Here is a 20,884-nt window from a genome sequence, read left to right on the forward strand (position 1 = left end):
ATTTACGTTATAATAAAGTTAATAATTTTTTACGCCAAAATTGTGTTTGTTTTGTTTAATTTACTTCTTAACAAGGTGTCTTTAAAAAATTTTGGGTAGAAACTCATTTGTATGTAATTCGGTTTAAGAAACTATTCAGATTAGAAAACCTTTTCATTTAATGAAAGTTTTTTGAAGTTTTATTTACTAAGTAGAAGAAAATGCTTTGTTAGTTTCGTTATTGAATTGCAGGTAATTCAGTTAAGTGCGTTTGTAAGTCAGTAGAGATGTAATATAACCTGTTAGAACTTAGTTACGTTAAACAAAAATCTATCGTATTTGTTTGTATGTTTGGTGGTTGCTGTGCATTAATAAATTGGCATTGTTCTATTTAATCAACACTTTTGTAATGAAATTGTAAACTGCTATCTACTACACATCCATCTACCGACTTATGATACATCACACACACACACATCAACTCTCACTCAAATGCAACAACCATTAATGTAACGCAACAACATCTACCACCAGCAAAACCACACATTCATCAACTACTTTCCAACACCTTTTTTTTTATCCATACATACTAACACACGCACTTTCACTGACACGCCTAAACATTCACGCATATTAATCAGCAGATAACTCTCGAGATAGCACGCATATATACATACATACACACATATATAAATACATACATACATACATATATACGTACAAACATACACACACATACATGCATCATACATACATAAATGAATCAACACATTTGAATCCATTAGCAGCCACATATATTATTTTTTCCCGTAACAACAATGTAGAAATTGGAAATTTGTTATTAGAGATATTTATCTTTAATCTGTTAGAACAAGTAGATTAATTTAATTAATTTAAACTATTCGGAGTAACCATTGATTCCAAATTTAACTTTTAAAAAATCAGGTTAAAACTGTTATAAGTAAAATAAATGTTACATCAGAAGTTATTTAACGAATCAATTCATTATTAACCCGCAACTCTGAGAAACTCATTTATTTTTCTTCTATTTACATTACTGCAAACAATCATTATCAATTAATTGCTAAAGTTATCAAGGTTTTCGGCACTCCTGAAAACAAACGCTAATTAAGACAATACATGTCAATACTATTACAAAAATTTAATGCTTTCTGTATTATGGAGGGAGCAACGAAGTACCTTTCTGTGCAGGAACCCCGGGCATAAATAAACACTGGAACCTGAAAGTGATTTTAGCTCCCTCAAAGCTTTTATCAAAAGAGGAGCCACACATAAATGCATGCATGCACACATTCATTCATTCATACTGATATGCCCATTACACATGCTTAAAAAATGTATGCAAGACTCACGCTCACACGAAACAATATCGTGTAATTATTTTTAAAGATAGGTTTTTATACATTCTATGATGAAGCTCCTTCCTTCTTATAAGTGTATATAGACACACAACAGCTACCACACATTCACGCGCGTACAAACACACAAACTATCACACACACACATTCACACACACTTGTACCATACAAACTCATATATGCATTAAAATTTTAAACAAAACTTCCACTAGTTTGTTCAGAAATATTTCAACTTCATCACACACATACACGACGAATTATGCATGCATTTTCCTACACTTTAAATATTTATGAAATGTTGAGCATTCCGAATGTATGAATTTTGTGTGCATGCATGGATGAGGAATGCGTTTTTTCTTTCATTCCTGTATGCTTATCGTTATGTGGGAAAATTTAATTTAATTACTTGCTTAATAAAAAACTTTAGTCCTTTAGTTTCTTTAAAGGTGCTTTTCTACTCTTTCATCCATTCGTTCATCCATCTATCCATCCATTCATCTGAACAATACATCCAACAATTTATTTTTCCATCCATTCATTTATCCATTCCATTATCTATCTATTTGTCAATTCTTTCATTTATCCATTTTATCATCCATCCATCTAATCTACCCATTCGTCCATCCAATCAAGTTTCTATCTTGTCTTCATTCACAGATCATTGCAAGAATAATTAATAAATGAACGAATAGACGATGAACAAGTGAACGAATGAACAAAATAATGAACTAAAATACAAATAACTAAAAAACAGCTATATGAATGAATGAATGAATGAATAAAAAATGAATGAATTAATGAAACACATGCATAACACACAAAAATGGAAAATCTCAGCTGTAATGATGATGATGATGCAGTGCTCCGTTTAGATAGATGGATGGATGCATGATGATGGAGGAATGAACTAACCAGGCCGACGAACTATGATGAAAGTCTTCATAGATGGATGAGTGGCGGTTGTATGAAAATATGAATGAATGGAAAAATAAATATAAAATGAATGGATGGATGGTTAAATGAAAAATAAGTAAAAAAATTATAAAAATTATAAAAATAGTGCCTCAACAGATGATTGGATGGGGGAAAATGATTAGATAAAAAACAAAATGATGACACGAAATGACACAAGTGGTGATGAAGGTTATGAAGTTGATGTAATGCGATGTGGTGTTTTGTGATGTGATGGTGTGGTGATGAGATGGGGGTGGGGTGTGTGGTGATGTGATGGGGGTGGGGTGTGTGGTGATGTGATGGGGTGAGGATATGATATGAAGATGACGTTGAAATGAAAATTTTTTCAAAAATGATTAAATGTAGTATAAGCGCGCAGATGATGAATTATGATCTGTCCTGTTATCATCTTCAACTTCAACATCGTCGTCATCATAATCGCTACCATCATCATCATCTCTATCATTACTATCATCTCCCTCATGTTCATCATCACCGCCACCATCATCATTATCTCCTCCATCATCACCATCACCACCATCATCATCATCATCAGTGGAGTTCTGACCTTAGATGTAGAAAATGGCGTTGAAAAATGATAATGACGTTATCGCTGTTTTTATTACGGGAAGAAGTCACGTGATTATGATGATGGTGAAGACGAAGATGGCGTTGATGATTATAGTACTAACGTTGTGGAAGCACAACAGACGATGATGATGATGACGACGAAGACGATAATGATGACGAAGACGATGATGATGACAATGACTATAAGAATTATAATGATGATATCCAAACTGATGATGATGATGAGGTCATGTTGTTTTTACTACAATTACGCGATGATTTGCCCTTGCCACCTCTTAGATGAAAATTTAACGCCAGCCAGACGTGAGGCTGTTCTTTGGAAGAAATAATCAAAGCGTAACATCCATCATAATTGTTTTTTTTTATTATTGATATTTTATTGACAAACAGTGATTTTGCGATTATTGTGAATTATTATTAGTGAAATTAAAGAAAAATATAGTAAAATAATGGGACATGGAAATTGAAAATAGAGTTATTCCACAAAATTAAAAGATAACAAAAATATCGAATGATGATATATAAAATTACAAATAAAAGTTTTTATAAAATTTACGAAAATAATACCTTGGTCGAAACGAGAATTAAAAAAAAATGAAAAAAACATTTTATACGCTAACAAAACACTCAACATTTTGTTACATCATCACAAACATCACATCATCGTCGTCGTTAATATCACGTTATCATCATCAACATCTTATCATCGTCATCATTATTACCATCATTACATATCATAAGAAAAATAAATCTCATTTTACAAAAACATTACAACCACAACAATCATACCTAAGTCTTAAACACAACATCGCATTCCGCTATATATAATTGAAAAAAATTTCAAAAAGATTTGAACATAAAATGTTACAAGTTAAACAAAATTTTAAAAATAACGCCGACAACACATCTCACATAGCAGCAGCAACAACATATTGCAACACAAACTACATACAGGTTTCGATCAACATAATCTCCCTAGCCGTGTTGTTGTACTTTCTCTTAGTGCCAGTACTGCTCAGTCCGCTAATTTGATTTTCTGCCCTCTCTGGCGACTTGGCTAGATATGGCGAACTTGTTGCAGATATGGTACCATTGGGAACTCTTTTATCTCTTTGGAAAGTCGTGGAGATTGTGGTCTGGTCGTTACTTTCGTCAACATGTTCGTTGTCGGTGTGATCAAGTTTGGAAGGTTTCAGGGCAAATAATTTAAAATCTTTGGGAAATAAAACTGTTACAAGAAAAACGATGCAACCGAAGAATGAATTGAGAAGAATGAAGAGGTACCAAATTTGTTGGACATCGCCGTAAGAAGCTATGAAAGCAAACATCCACGTGATCGAATGAAATATTGTTAACTTCAACGATGCTACAATCGCTGATATCGGCGATTCTTTCTCATTCTCAATGAGCGACAACGGAAAAATACATTTATGAATGAGGGCAAAAAATATGAAAAACACATTAACGCAAACTAAAAGACAAAGAGGTCCGACTAAATATATCATAGATGAAACGCTATTCGATATCCAGCAACTTAACTCACCGTAATGCGGTCTGAAAGCATTTTCTATTTTGAAAATATCCAAACTCGTTGTGAAAATTACTAACACTCCGGGAACCATCCAGCCGAACAAAGCCAACCAAACAAAATCCAATCCGTTTTTGTTTTTTTCGTCTCCGGGGTAGCTAAATTTCAGTCTGTTGTATCTACGATAGGCAAAGTAGGTGAAGGAGTTTAGCCAGAAGAACGAGGACAGAAGCGAGAAGTGCGACAGGACCGCGACGTGGAAGCAATAATGAGAAATTCGGTCACAATGCTCAGAAGAATTAGTTAGAAGTAAAGAAATTTGAGTGAAGATGAGAGAGATTGTGAAGCCGATGATGCTCATGCCTCTAGATTCGGTGCGCAGAGATTTGTATATAATGTGGATCAATAAAGTTACCAAGAGAGCCATTGTGCTTACCATTATCCCGACAAACGATAGAAAGTTCTGGAAGGTGTTCAATTTAAAAAAACTGTGAAGATTATTCAACTTTGAAGATGGCGAAAAAGATGAGGATTTAGAATGTGGCGGTGATGATGAAAGTGAAGCATTATAAGAAATATTCTTTCCTGCTTGATCCATTAAATAATTTTCATCCAGCGCGTTGAAACTATCAGATGGCATAATGACGTCATCGCATGCATAAACGAACGGCATCTCGTACGCGTAACTCTCTACAGAGTAAGATTTTCCAGTCTTCTGAACAAAAACAGATCTATCGGGCAGGAATGCAACGTCTGAATAATTGAAAACCACTAGATCGGAGCATTTGATAGACGATGTGATGTTGTTCGTTGTTGAGTTTAATCTTAAACGTTCATTGTTGATGCTTCGATTGAAATTACTGTACGATTCTGTCGTAAAGGAAGTTACTTCATCAGCTGTTGATGTTGTTAGTGAATCGTGTAAAAGCTCATTTGCTACTAATGTTGTTGTGGTAGTGGTGGTTGAAATTAAATGTGAAGTAGTTTTGAATGTAGAAGTTGAAGTGAGGGGAAACATCGATGTCTTGCTTTTGTAATTATTTGTTGGTCTCTTGACTGTTGTGTGTCTGTGACTACTTTTGTGATTGACGATCTCACTAGCCAACACACAACCATCATTTGTCAATTTGTAATTTTTCTTGCAAAAGATTGGCACACAAACCCATTCAAAAGGATCCAAAATGAAACCTACATCGCACGGAGTAAATTTTACACTTTTAATTGATAATATTTTTTCCCGATTTCTCACCCTAACTTCACCCTGGTTCGTGTTTATATCAATCGAAATCCGATTAGATGTTTCATATTCATAAATGTTTTTTGGAATGCGCTGACTTTCAGAAATCGGAGAGCAATCTTGAAGCAACTCTTCAGAAATCCCGTTACATATGGCGCAATGTTTGTTTCGATAGACGTGAACTTGGTCTCTGAGGGAAGCAAATACAAAAGAAGTTCTATTAACTCCGGTACATTTAACTATTTGACTTCTTTCGGTGAACCAATCGACACATGTTTTGATCAGGTTTGACTGACAAAATCTTGGCGCAGCGTGTACGGGATATTCAAAAACATAAAACTCTGGTGACGTTTCTTCTGAAGTCGATTCATCCAGAAGATTAATATCTAGCTGGATTTCCAAATTAACTGTCAGCTTTTTTTCCACATTCCAAAAAATAACCTCCGTATCGCCATTACACACAGCGCAGTAATAATTCTTGTACAACAAGTTACTGTACTTACCGTTGACGGGCAATTTAGCGAACCACGTGTTACCTTGCTGGCACTTTGATTTCACGAAAAAATCTCGGTAGTCTCTCGGACATTTGGTGATTAATTTGATGGGCTGATCGCTGGCTTTGTTAGCCGCTTTCAAATTGGTAGATGTTGTAAGTGTTGACGATGATAAAGATGGTAGGGATGTATAATTGAAGTTAAAAATCATACAAGAGACGAGTTGTGAATCCAGTTTGACTGGCATGTAACTGCTGATGACTGTCGGCACATAATCGGAACAACAGTCGTCGAACGCAACGCACAAGTGGTCGCAGTAACAGTTTTTATTCGTTCGAATATCGGTCTCTTCAAGAACTTTTTGATCAGCACAAAGTTTTTGAGGTAAACACGTTGGAGGAAGTTCTTTTGTTTTAGCTGGACTGTGCTGAGATGCATCAAAAGAATTCCTTACGTTGTTTTTGTTGCGGTGGACAATATTATTATTATTGTCATAAAAGTTACTGTTGGGAAGATCATTGTTGTTGCTGTTGTTGTTGGTTTTTAAGTTGTCTAAGCTATTTTTATGGTAGTTGTTTTTATTACGGTTGAATGTGGGTGACGTGTAAGTGAAGAATGAAAATGCCGCCCTGGAACTGTTGCTAGTTGTTTCGGTGCTTGGGAAATTGGCAACAAAAAGAGGAAGATCCGTTGTTGCTGTTGTCGTTGTAGTGGCCTGCAGCTGGTTCTCGTTTCGATTGCGACCAGGTTTCCTTTGTTGTTGTTGATGATGTTGATGTTGTTGTTTTCTTTTTGACGATGATTCATTTGAAATGACGGCAGAACAAAACAAGCAAAAAAGAAGTAGGAGGGTAATAAGAGAAACGTGACTAAATGCTGATGCTTCCCCCATACTGATATTGATGACAAACAACTATTACAAAGTGTTTAAAACAGAAGCGAAGCCAATTAATTTAGTCTACAGATCCATTATCCCATATAAACGAACTGGAAAATAAATTCATAAATAAAATTAAAAATAAAATATTTATTTGATATATTAAATAATTAAACAATTGATTTGTTTATGTAAAAAGAATGAGAAACAAAATACGATACTCCATGAACATTTGTTGTTCTTACACCATCTTCGCGTTGAACTGACTGACATTGAATGAATGATTGTTATAAAATAAAAGAAAGAAGCTCTTACTCTTTCCATATCATTGAACGCATTGAAACAATCATATAAACTGCATGACTCATTCAAATATATATATATATATATATATACAATATATAAAAATATAAATATATATACATACTGTGTGTTTGTTTGGTGTGTGTGCATGTAATATACATTTAACTATATATATACATACACTTGCATTATACATGTGCATGCGAGTGTCCGTGTGCTTATGTCTGTGTAGAAACATAATAGCCATTTATAACAAAGGCATTCATCTTCACAACTACACAGCTAAGAAAGGGCTATTCCTTGAATTAATTATTATAATTACACGGGCCGCGGGCATGTCATGAATATTAAATACTATGTTGGTGCAGCATTGTATATGTTGTACAATGTAAATATAAAAAAAGATTATGCGTAATTTTACATATTTGTTTGCGTAAACAAAAAATATACAGCGTTATCATGCAACTCACAACTTAACAAACGAACAAACAATCATGAACAAACAACAACCAGTCAACAAAAAGAACAACAAACAACAAACAAACCAACCAACAACAACAGCAAACATCAACACATAATAAAACCATTAAAAATAGCCTCTTTCCATGTAATTTAATTCAACTTATTTACTTTCTCTCTAATGTTAAATGGAGGAAAAAAGATTTCATCGTTCATTCTGTTAATTTGAAAAAATCTTTAATATATATATATTTATATCTGAATTCTACAGAATTCTATGGACAAACTTTAAATTGATTAATGTCAACAATTCTGTAGAATTCATACAGTACTCCTTCCAGCATATATGTATCTATAAATATGTGAGTGTGTTTGTATCGGTATGTGCGTGTGCGTGTGGTCCGTGTGAAATACTTCCACCGTTCCACTGTTGAACAAACAAAACACACAAAAACATATTTCGTTTACCCTGTACTTCCATCGTAACAGATAAATTTGAACGGAATTTTACAATGACCAATACATAGGATTGAGATTTTTAGGTGATTTTTTTAAGTTAAAAAAATTACTTTAATTTTTTATAAATTTTTTGGTATTTAATAAATGTAAACGCCAACAAACTTCATAAAATTAATTAATTCGTCATTATATAAATTTAATTGTCAGTTTAGACGATGCTTCTATCGTTAAAGTGGATAAAAAAATGATCTTTTCAATGATTTCTTTATTCCCATTAAATGAAACAAAAAGAAATAAAACAAGAATGAAACAATAAAAAGCCAACATTCATCTTTATCATTATAAGTTATAATAATTTTAGACAATAATCATTAAAATAGCAAATAATAAAAATTTACTAGACCACTTAAAATTTACAAATCCGCGATTAGTGATTACACATGCATGACACGGGGAAGAACATCGGACAAACAGACAGACTAGGAAAGAATCGCTGACCAGCTGACCACATATAAATACACCGGCTCAGACTTCGCCAATGCCACCGTCCAGGGTTCGGTTGTGTGTGTGGGAAATTATTAAAATGCAAAAAAAGTTAAAATAATTAAGGTTACGTTGTCATAAACTGTTGCACAAAATTTACAAAACACATTACAACTTATAATGATGTACATTTATTTATATATTAATAATGATAACGTATTTATACCAATATATAATTATAACACGCTCACGCACACACATATACACACACAGTAGGACACACACACACACACACACACACACACACACATATATATATATATATATATATATTAAGACTGTCAGAAATTTAATTATTGACGATAATCATAGCACGTCCGCATTAGTTTCTTTGTCAAGTTTCTTGAGTTAAAAACCAAAACTCATTTATTTTAATTATGATAGAACATTTAAGCATGATAAAACAAAAAGCTTTTTATTTCTACACCATCTTCGGCCGAACCCTCGAGTATATATCTTGTGCCTCCAAAATGTTAACTCTTTGTTTGCTAAATGTGAATACTTAACAGTCATTTAATCAGTTATTACGATCTTCAACTCTGTGCAATGTGACACTTTTACGTGTCATCATTATCGATGATTCCTCTGTTTCTGAATTTATCAGTGGGAAGGATTCCAATTTCCCGTTGTTGAATTTTTATTATCGGATGTCTTCGTTCTATGAGTATTGATTAAAATAGAAATATTTTAAAATATAAAAATGCAATGATTTACAATCTACCGTTACAAAATTTAAAAAATTAAACCGGAAGCTAACTAATGCGGAACATGCTTTGATTTTCATCAACAATATGTACATATACATTCATATTTTTATCCGAATGAAACATGTTACAATTTCACGCGCCATGTGCGAAAAATCCAACAACGTACATGCGAGTTGCAAAACTTCTTGTGAACTTTAGGCGAAATTTAATCATTCGGATATTTAAAAGGTGGCGAAAATGTTACATAATATATGCAATAACAAGTATTAGTCATTTATATATATATATATATATTATATATATATATATATTCATATATTTATATTCATATATTTATATTATTCATATATAAACATACACGTTGACGTAGACACACAAACACATACTTACAAACATACACGCTTGCATACGTACGAATACGCAGACGGAACAGCACTTATTGAATAATATTAAGCAATTTATTAATGGACGTTTTTATAGATGGGATAAATAAGTATAATCATAATTATATAGATAGTTATAATGGTAATTATATTTATATATATATTTTTTATGTATATATTCGTGTAAATTAGAAGTTGTTATCATGTAAAATGGAAAAAAGAACTTTCCGCTTCATACCAATCCAATAATATAAATAAATATAAATATTATAACAGATGTAACAATGTATAGAACTCATCTGAATTAATGAATGTGTATTATTTAACGTAACAAACAAGAAACATTAGATTGTATATTGCAATGAAAATTTATGGCAGGTTGTAGTGCAGGAAAAATATAGAATATTGAAATAAAAAATTCTATTAAATATATATTTTAGTTATTTGAATATTTGATTCACAAAAATACGCACTGCACTTTAATTAATAAATAGTTGATTATATAGTAAATAATTATATAGTAGTATTATATATCATTAAAATAATGGACTCATGTGAAACAGTGCGCCTTTAAATATATAACTGCAGCTTTTAAAATTATTCCGGCATCAAATGCATTGCTTGTAATTAATACAAATTGTGCTATAATCAATGTTTCAATCATATTAACAATAATTATGTATTAATCTGGAAGATTAATACATAATTTACAATTTTAACTATCGCCTATTGAGACAAAGAGAATAAGACATTAATTAAAACAATTCTCGGCCTAGAACTACGTGCCTATAAAAACATTGTCTCAATTATAGTACTTATCCATTTCCATGGATAAAATTTGCATTTAAATAGTGAAAAATCATTTCTGACACAATGCAGACGGATGATTTAACAAGTTCGAAACCTTCGAAACCAACAATTTCTCACTAACGCCTGTTACATCAAATTATTTGCCGGCTGCTCTATGTCAGCGAAACCGTCAACCAGAATTTTAGAGTACCACAAGGTCAAGGTGAAAATCGGTGGGCGGGTGAGGCCGCATTGAACGTCCAATCACGTTTACTATCATCATGTCACTGTATCATCATATCATTGTATAAATTTGTCAGGGAATCTGCTTTGGGAGCTTGGATATCTATCAGATTTAATTCAATCGAGAAAAAATGTTATTTAGGGTTATGAAATGATCGAATCAAGCATCCTACGACCTATTTGATCAACCGGACGGCGCGACAAATCTATAAAAAGCGAGATCTGGCTATCCGTGCAAACGGAAAATAAAATTAGAGAACTGAAAATCAAATGAAGAACCATTTATTGTAACTGTAGATAATAACGACAACGATACTAATAAATGGACGCGGTGGATTATATACGTATATTAACCATAATTATGGTAACAATAACATTGGAATAAATGAATAAGCGAACCACATTATCAACATAAAATAAAGTACATTGACTTACTAAACGAATTAATCTTCTACTATCAAGAGATCACCACCAATTATCTTTACTCAAAATTTATAATAACTCCAGACAATAATTACTTGGAAACTTAACAAATTTTATTCTTCCTCTTCTCACAGGTAAAAAGATAATTAGTAATAATCATAATAATAATGAAAATGACAACATTAACGATTACAATAATGATGACGCTATACATCGCAGTTATGCATGTACATTTACACATATACATGCACAATACATATAGATATATATATATATACGTATATATGTACATATATATGTATATATATATAACACATACATACATATACATGTATTCGTTATTAACATAATGTATACCTATTTACACGAGAAACAAATGCACAACGCAAAATGATAAAATGTTTGTAACTTTATATATACATACATAGACATAAACGTACTCACGCATACGAATGTATACATCCGCACTTACATTTACTGTATATATATTAGACTCTTGTATACAACGATAAGTCACGTGATAAAAAAAGTAAATATAAAGAAAAGATGGCGGGAATGCTGTACGTCTGAGTCGACGGATAATAAAAATTAATCAAAAGAATGATTAACGACAGTTTGATGATCCTTATTCTGATATTCATTCGATAAAAACTCTCTTAAATATAGTAAGTAGTTCATCAAAATAAACGATCACTCCATCAATCCATCCATCTCCTCATTCTTTCTTTTTCTCAACCAGCAAGTTTTCTTTTTACTTTCGACTGTTATCGACAGAATTCCAGAGATTCCATGCCTGTAAATATCAAATAGGAGATCAAATTAGAACAATATATACAACTGAATTTAAAAAACCAATCACTCGATCAATCAATCAATCAATCAATCAATCAATCAATCAATCAATCAATCAATCAATCAATCAATCAATCAATCAATCAATCAATCGACCAACCAGGGAATCAACCAGCCAATCAACCAATCATTCAAACAGCCAACCAACCTGCAAGTCATCACCATGATTCTCATGCACACCCATCTGCCAGCCCTCCATCTCGTGTGGAAACCTCGGATAAGATGAAGAATGGTGATAAAAGAATGAATTCTGCTGCTGTTGAGGTTGCTGAAGCTGCTGTTGTTGTTGGTAATGTTGTTGTGGGTGTAGTTGTGGTGTAAGCCTGCCATGGTACGCAGATGGCAACGTAGAGCCGTTAGGTATTACGTACTGATTGGATGGCTGTTGGTTTGGTTAGTTGGTAGTCAACATTGTAATCATAAACTTTATGCTATTGCATTAAAGGAAACAAGATAACAGATAATTACACCGACTACATTCAACAAATTTTCTAAATTTATCAATATCATCAGCGTTATTTATTCTTGCAAACTTAATTTATGGTCAACACATTTCATAGGATTAGACTTTTGCAAAAAAATTACATATTCACATACAATTAGTCAATAAACAAAAAAAAGATAAAAATGAAACAAAGATTTGATCACATTAATAAATAAATCTTAATAAAATCATCAAACAACCAAACTAACCAAGTTATTAAGGTTTGGACTATAAGCTGGCCCATGGTGGTTGAAGACTTGAGCCGGTCGAGTACTAGCAGCAGCAGCAGCAGCAGCAGCAGCAGCACTACTGCCAACGTTATTGTTGTAAACGTTGTTATAGAGGTATGTGGATGACGGGATGTTCAGCATGGCTGTGTTGTTGTTCAGCTGTTGAGCTGTGTTGGTGCTACTTCTTGACATTCCTGTCCATTCATTTCACGTATTAATTGAAATAATTGAAATAAAATAAACAAAAACATTAAAAAACTTAAGTGAATAATTAAATAAATATTTAAATAATTAAAAATGCAAACAGAAAAAACCTGGATGATAGTTCCATGGGGGTGCTACCATATTGTTGGCTAGATGATCAGCAACAGTAGGACCCACTGGACCAGCAACCATCAAATTAGACTTGGGTACCAGTGGTATGATTGTCGTTACCGAAGGCTGAACTGCCGTGACCAATGATGATAACGGTGATGAAATGGACACAGATGCTAATGATAACGGTGATGCAGAGGATGATGACAATGTCGAAGCAGATGTGGATATTGCGCTGAAAACCAACTGCTTTTTGCTGTTTCGTTCTGTGCCTATGGGCTGTAACTGACCAGGAAACCGTCTCATGTAATGATCGACTGAATACGATTGTTGCCTCTGTTGCTGATAGCTCAGTGTTGTCGTCGTATATGGAGTGAACGAATGCTGATGGATGGATGGTGACTGGTAAATAGACGACGTCGTGTTCACTTCATTAGATTTTACAACAGATTTGTTAGAATCTGTGTTGGAAGAGAGGAAAGGGTTGTTAAACTATGTACTCTATGACGACATAAAACTAGATAAAAATAGGATACTATGAATAAAAAGTCCAAGTTAACCGAACTCACTAGATGCTGCAATGCCTTCACTGAAGCTGAACCTTCTCTGGCTGTATTCCACGGGCATGGAGGTTTGATGGCTGCCTTGGTAACTCAAGTTGCTCCCATCGATGTTCGAATAACCGGGATTAACATTTGGAAACATTTGCAAATCGTTACTGCTATTTATGGGAATGTTTTGTTGCTGTTGTTGATGCATCTTAGGAACGTTTGAAGGGTCGAGATGAGGTTGGAGGTTATATTTCATCCCAGATGAATACATGGATGGCAGATTCGACTTGTAGAACATTTGCGGAGAGATGGATGTTGGCTTGGAGTTGAATTTGGGTGCATTTGGATTGAGCGTGCTATTAACCATCGGAGTGATGATGCTCTGATATGACGAGTTATTATCTATTGCCGCTGCAACTGAGATTGTTGCTGACTCTACATTAGTTGTTTTTATTGAATGTTGTTGTTCAGATGGCAGTAAATAATGATATGCAGACGACGATGGTACTGACTCGTTATCATTAGGAACGTATCTATTACTATCTGAATACTTATCTGAGTTCAGCGAATTGCAGGCAGACACAAATCCTGGAACATTTACATTGTTCTGGAACACTGGTAACTGCTCTCTGGTGGGTGACTGAGATCTATTCTGGAAAGATGGTGGTCTATATCCCGGGGCTTTTGATTTGTCTATGGTCACATCACTATGGGAAGCAATTAAATTGGAAGAAACTATAGAGGAAGATGATGTAGTTACGACGGAATTGTTTAAAAATGACGACCCATAATCACCAAATGGTGAATATTCGGCTGCAGGTTCTTGTACTGCTGATATCGGTGCGATAGACGAGGGTAACTTGCCTGAATATGAATGTAATAATGGCGACTGTGGGTTCGCTTGGTAGCTGAGAAACTGCTGCACACTGGATGAGGTTGAGGACAGCGAAGTTGAATCCGACGTTGATGAAGACGACGTGTTAGCGACACTAACTGCAGGCATTAATGTGCTTTGCGTCATCGACACTGCAGCGGTAGTTCTGATAATAGTTTCTGAGAAAGTAGTAGTCGGAGCATCCTGGGCTTTCACCCATGAAAAATCTTCTTTGGCGTTAGATGGATGATTGCTTGGTGATTGCACATTAGGTACTGAATCGTTTAAATGAGCAAATGAATTAGTTGATCTAATGTCTGACGATTTAGAAACCGATTTCCAAGCTCCGATGGGAAACGTGGTAATGGGTTCAGGTTTATCTTCTGGAACACTGAGACCAGACCCTGGGGCTTTCCCAATGCCGTCTGCCATGCTGTTGTCCCAGACATTAGAACCACTCATATTAAGGGTTGAAATTACTGTTGGTCTGCTGCCACCATAATTGCTGTTAGTTTCTTTGTTGTTTGTGCTTTTTAACCAAGCATTGTTTGTAGTTTTACTGGCTTCGTTGTTTAGTGAGCTCTGCATTTTTCTGCTCTCCCAAACGTTGTTAGGCGGGATAAGACTGACGGATTCCCTCACAGTGCTAGCAATACTAACGCAACTTGGGATGGTGATAGAATTTTTCATCAATAATGAATTTCCAGTTTTCCATACATTGGTAGTTGAAACTTCGACAGAATTTGAGGAAGAACTACTTCCCAACAGACTGACCCCACCCGAGAGTTGTTGTTGCTTAAAAGCTGTAATCAGCTGATCTATGTCCTTGTCAGATTCTCTGACGAGAGCCAATATCAATTCACCTGCTTTGTTAACAGATTCATTCGTACCTCTGATCGTAACAACGGCATCATCGCATGTTTTCAATTTATCTAAATCTATCTTGGCTCCAGAAAATTCTCTAATGGCGTTAATATTGCAACCAGCTCTTCCAATTACTCGACTTACAGCTCTGGCTGGAACATCAACTTTTCTTGTCTTCCTCTGTGGATCTTTATTCAATAAAAATGAATCATCCTTTTTCAAGAGCACACTGTTCGACGACGGAACTATACTCGAGCCAGGAGTAATTTTTTTCTTTACAAATGATTTTGCATTAGTTGAGACATTGTTTAATGCAAGAGCCGGTTTATATGTCACGTGAACGGGAGCTGGTTGAGATGGAATAGTTGACAATAAAGGCTTCTGTGCTGTTGCTACTAGAGTAGTAGTTGAAATACCTGCTGGAGTAACTTTTGTTGTTGCGAGGACACCACTTTTATGCGTGTAACTTGTCTCTTTCAAATTATCTAATGGTAATTTAGCTGATTTTGAATCATTTTTCATCTTCTGCGTTCCTAGAGAAGCCAACAAAACGGGAGCAGCAACAATATTTGTGTGAAGAGTGCTAGGTAATAATGCAAAGTCATCAAGATCACCAATGCCCGATAATTTGGTCTTCAAGAGAGGGATTGAATCTTTTCGAGATTTTTCAGGGCACTGATTTAATTGAACCTTTGACTCCTGTAGAGGCAATCCAGACGTAGCTGTGTTTGAAGCAATTCTAACTTTTACCTGATCTTTGTGGTTTGGAACTGGTGTACTTTCTTTCACATCAGAACTTTGGTGGCCTCTATCGATTCTATTACTTTTTCTTTTCTTGTTATCAATAGTGTTGGTATCTACGCTAGAATTAGTGGTTGCACTACTCTTGCTAGCAATCAAACATTTAGGGTTGTTCTCTTTGCCAGCAACATCTTCATCTGAAGCTGTCAGTCTGCTGCTAGGTTCTGGTTTATCTTCATCACTGACTCCGGGCGAAGCACTTGAATTTGCAGTTTTCACATCAACTGAACTGTCTCTGGCCGTATTACCATTGTTGTTAAGATTGCTGCTGTTTGGTGTTGTAGACCCAGAAGCAAACCTATCTTTCTTTTTCTGTTTTCTTTTCTCCCTCTTTTTTTCCCTAGCGGCTCTTTTTTTAGCTTCCAATTTTTTCTCTTGCTGCAGTTCATTCAACAGGATAGTTGCATTCTCATATGCCTTCATGGCTTGTGCTTCTTTGGCTTTCTTAATAATTTCCAGGCATTTCATGCAGCTATTTTTTAACTCTGGTTTATCTATCTCGGAAAATGATTTTAAAAGTTTCCCACATTCTGCATCCGATGGTAACTGACTAACTTGAGACACTAGATATTTGACCACTTTTTCAGAGCCTTTTTTTAAGGCAGCTCCAAGACATGAAACCTTCCTGTTATCGATAGAGTCAACATCTGCTCCTTTGTTAACAAGTACTTTAACCACATCCAGGTGACCAGCATTGCAGGCCATCCACAGAGCAGTCATGCCTTTTTTATTTTTCACATCAACAGGAGCATTTCGACTGAGAAGAAGTTCAACAAAAGCACAATGTCCTTTCTCAGCAGCTATCCCAAGTGCAGTATCTCTTGATGTTGAAAGTGGGATGGCACCAATATCAGCACCTCTATCCAATAAAATTTTTCCAACCTCAACATAGCCACCTTGTGCTGCTTCCATCAGCGGTGTCAAACCTGCTTTTACTCGATGCTCTAAATTGGCCTTTCTATCAGCCAACAAGGAAACAACTTCGTGTTGACCTTGATAACAAGCTAACGTCAGAGCAGTATTCCTGTTAGTTTCAATCTGTGCATTCACATCACTGCCTCGATCCAGCAGGATGGAAACAGCTTCTGCATGACCATTCATAGCTGCTAGCATCAAAGGAGATATACCCAACTTGCTATTAGTTCTAGAGTTTATTTCAGCTCCAAAATGCAGCAACAATTCGATGACATGAACATGACCCCCAGAAGCTGCTTGGCACAGTGGAGTGTAATCTGATACATTTCTGTGTTCTAAATTAGCATATCCTTTTCTTGCAAGAATGTCGACTACTTTCGCATAACCACTTGCACAGGCCAAACTTAATGCAGTGTCTTTAGTTCGTTCAGTTTCAGCTTCAACATCCGCTCCATTTCCGACTAGTATTTCAACTATTTTACTATGACCAAAATTGGCTGCATGCAAGAGTGGAGTAAAACCTGGAAATTTTAAAAAGCAATGTCATAGTACTATTTAAATGATAAGAGCCAGATCTTTCAATCACAAACAATTAATCAATTAATCACTAACCTTTTTTATCTCTGTGCTCGATGTTAGAGCCCTTAGATAAGAGTAGGCAGACTAATTCAACATGTCCTCGAGAACATGACAAGGTCAAAGCTGTTTCCAAGTTTCCTACTGTTTGAGCCTCAAGTTGTGACTTTATTGGTTCACAATCAGAATTAGACCCACACTGATCGACACAATTAGCTAGGTTACAGCCGTTAGAACTATCGCTAGTCAATTGATGATGTTGTTGTAAAGAATGCTGAGAAAACTGTTGCAAACTATTGTTATTCATGGTCTTGATGGAACGATGAAGCGAACAAACAGTCTGGTGGTGGTGCAACCTGCAACATTTATCATCACCGGGATGTTGACGACCGGCGGTTGAGATAGGAGGACAGGTCTGACATTCCAACTGACTGCTCCTGTCCACTTCCTCCATGGTCTTCATGGCTTTCAAACAACCACACATGCCACATGTCTCTTCATCGTGGTCCAAATGGTTGTGACCACACAGAGGTACTGATGACGATGATAATGATGATGAGGCAGATATAATCGATGTTGCTATGGTGTTTGATCTTGAATGTTTTTTGTCTGCTTTCGTTTTAGCTGGTTGATAGAAAATATAATATTTGTAAATATAGTAATTTGGTCTATCAAAACATTCAAAATTAATAAAACACTAACGTATATTAGCTGAGCTGAGCGAGGAAGTGATGAAATGTTTCAGATGATGACCATCATTGAATCGCAGCTCTTGATGTGAGGAGGAAAATGGTTTCTTCTGGTGTTTCAGGCGCTGTTTCTTTAATGCCAACATGCCACCACTCTGTAGTGTTTAAATTTATTGCTAATATCTTGAGCTAAAAATAATAAAATTTCTGTGTTTTTAAGTCACACCTGCTTAATGATTCAACATTCATCTCCAGGGCCACACTGAACATTTAATATAACATCTGAACATTTAATACAGCACGCAAACACAACATGCTAACACAGCAAACAGATGCTTAATCATACTTTATGCTCATGCTTCCACTTTTGATTTGGGTGACCAGCACTAACTAATGAACATGGTTGCAGGTTGCGATACTGCTTGACGTACAGCGCTTTCATCCCGTGCTTAACACTACATTCGGTCTCCTCGTAATCTTCATCCTCTTCCTCGTCGTCATCATCGTCCGAGTTGTCTGACGAAGATGCTGGCAATCATGATCATTGATGATTGTAGAATTATATATATAATTAAGTATTGACAATTAAGATAGTGAACAAACTCACTGAAATAGCACGGTGACAACGAATAATTTTAATGTTTCCTTATTATAAAAATAACATAAAATAAAAAGTAGCTCTGATACAGTGAAAATGGTTGAGTTAAATAAACCCTGCACATATGAACAGAACGTGTATGTAGAACAAATTAAACATCCCAGGAAATTTTCTCAGAAAATATTGGCACTTTCAATGTTTCTGTGAGAAGATGCAATACTCACAGGCGAACTTGGCATTTTCTTGATTTGTTGCATTTCTTAATTCAGGTTCACTAACTAACATGATAGCTTTTGATCCAACTGTAATTAGTAATATTTTGATCAAGTTTGACAATCTTACCATTGAACTTGGTAAATTTCAGATCCTTATATACTTTTACTTTCCAATGCAGATCACCGAACATTTAGTTCAGTACAGGTAAGGTATTTTCTATAATATTCCAGCACTTTCCAGATTATAACAACAGCCTAACACTAAGGATTAAGTACATTCATGAACATATGTATATTTAGACTGACGATAAAAATGACTGCAATTACTCATAAACATCAAAATCCCAACCACCATTCTCGTTAGAGCCGCAATGCGGTTTCAAACCGGTTTCAAACGCGGCTTTGCAAATATTGCGGTTTGCGGATTTTGTCTGCGCGGTTTGCCTCGGATGCGGATTTAAGTGCGTTTTTCAAAAACCGACCGCAAAATTTAATTTTCAAAAAGTTTCAAAATAAAAAAATTTTGTCTTTTCGTTTGTTTGCATATATGTACATGTGTGAGTATGTACGTGTATTTCATGACCATAGCTGAGCCTCTCTGGGGTCCACGTTGCAACTTGTGTTATACAAAAAGTATGCGTAAAGTGTATCTATCTTTGAACAAACAAGGAATCAACATAGTAGAGTAGACACAGTATATATATTTGAGCATCTGGTTACATACACAACGTATCAATTCTAAGACTGAAGATGGTATAGAAATACAGATAAAAGCTACCATTAGAAAAATCGAAAAATTAAACAGGAAGCTAATTAACGTCTGACAAGCTGTGATTTTCATCAATAATTGCATTTCTGACAGTCTTAATCCTATATATATATATTTTCAAATTTATATATATATATATAAATGACATAACATCTTCATAAATATTAAATAAACAAATAGCTTGTTTGAGTCCAGCATCGTCGTTCATTTTGTGCTCGATGTTCTGGCCGATGTTATTTCAACTATTAAATTAGAAATTTATTAAATTCTTCTTTAATAGTTGTTTTGATTATGATTATATTATAAATAAATTGCTATCTAGTATTGCTATCTTCTAATTTTAAACATGAGATTAAGGCGGCCGATTTAAGTTGCCTTTACGTGGGTGCAGTGCGGATAATGAGCAGTGCGGATGCGGGCGATTGCGGACGTTAACTCAGCAGATGCGGGCGCTTGCGGTTCGGAAAAATCCTCTCTGCTTGGGGCTCTAATTCTCGTCAGCATCCAACTTTCACAACTACCTACCTTGTGAGTGGGCATTCTGTTCTTGAGTGGAATCACATGCTGCTGCATATGTTGCCATGGAGACAGGCACATTGGGCAAATCCTTGGTGATGAACTAAATGGCAATGTAATGAAAATGTTAAAATTATAACGACAGAATATCAAATTTATTAATACATCAATTTAATTAATTTTTTGAATGAGAAACATACAAAATTGATGAACTAAAAAAAACAACAAATATAAAATATAAGTAAGCTAAGAAGATGAGCCAGCAAGCAGGTCAGCCAACAAACAGA

General features: G+C 34.9%; 2 protein-coding genes across 2 annotated transcripts; both read right to left on the minus strand.

Moving 5' to 3' along the window:
* Nucleotides 1-4,102: 4,102 nt before the first annotated feature.
* On the minus strand, nt 4,103-4,918 carry HELRODRAFT_142985 (hypothetical protein; the record flags this gene model as incomplete). Its single annotated transcript, XM_009011310.1, has 1 exon — nt 4,103-4,918. A coding segment is annotated over one exon (816 nt), but the record flags the coding sequence as incomplete, so codon positions are not given.
* A 6,273-nt stretch (nt 4,919-11,191) lies between these two features.
* Nucleotides 11,192-19,503, minus strand: HELRODRAFT_188005 (hypothetical protein; the record flags this gene model as incomplete). The annotated part of the gene is made up of 10 exons (XM_009011311.1): nt 11,192-12,141; nt 12,349-12,582; nt 12,894-13,108; nt 13,229-13,690; nt 13,799-16,909; nt 17,624-17,755; nt 17,847-18,434; nt 18,513-18,654; nt 18,846-19,027; nt 19,401-19,503. The coding sequence occupies 10 exons, from the start codon at nt 19,501-19,503 to the stop codon at nt 12,100-12,102; spliced, it is 5,211 nt and encodes a 1,736-aa protein (XP_009009559.1). The 3' UTR covers nt 11,192-12,099.
* Between the last annotated feature and the right edge of the window lie 1,381 nt (nt 19,504-20,884).

Source organism: Helobdella robusta, assembly GCF_000326865.2.
Source record: "Helobdella robusta unplaced genomic scaffold HELROscaffold_1, whole genome shotgun sequence".
Classification (NCBI taxonomy): Eukaryota; Metazoa; Annelida; class Clitellata; order Rhynchobdellida; family Glossiphoniidae; genus Helobdella; species Helobdella robusta.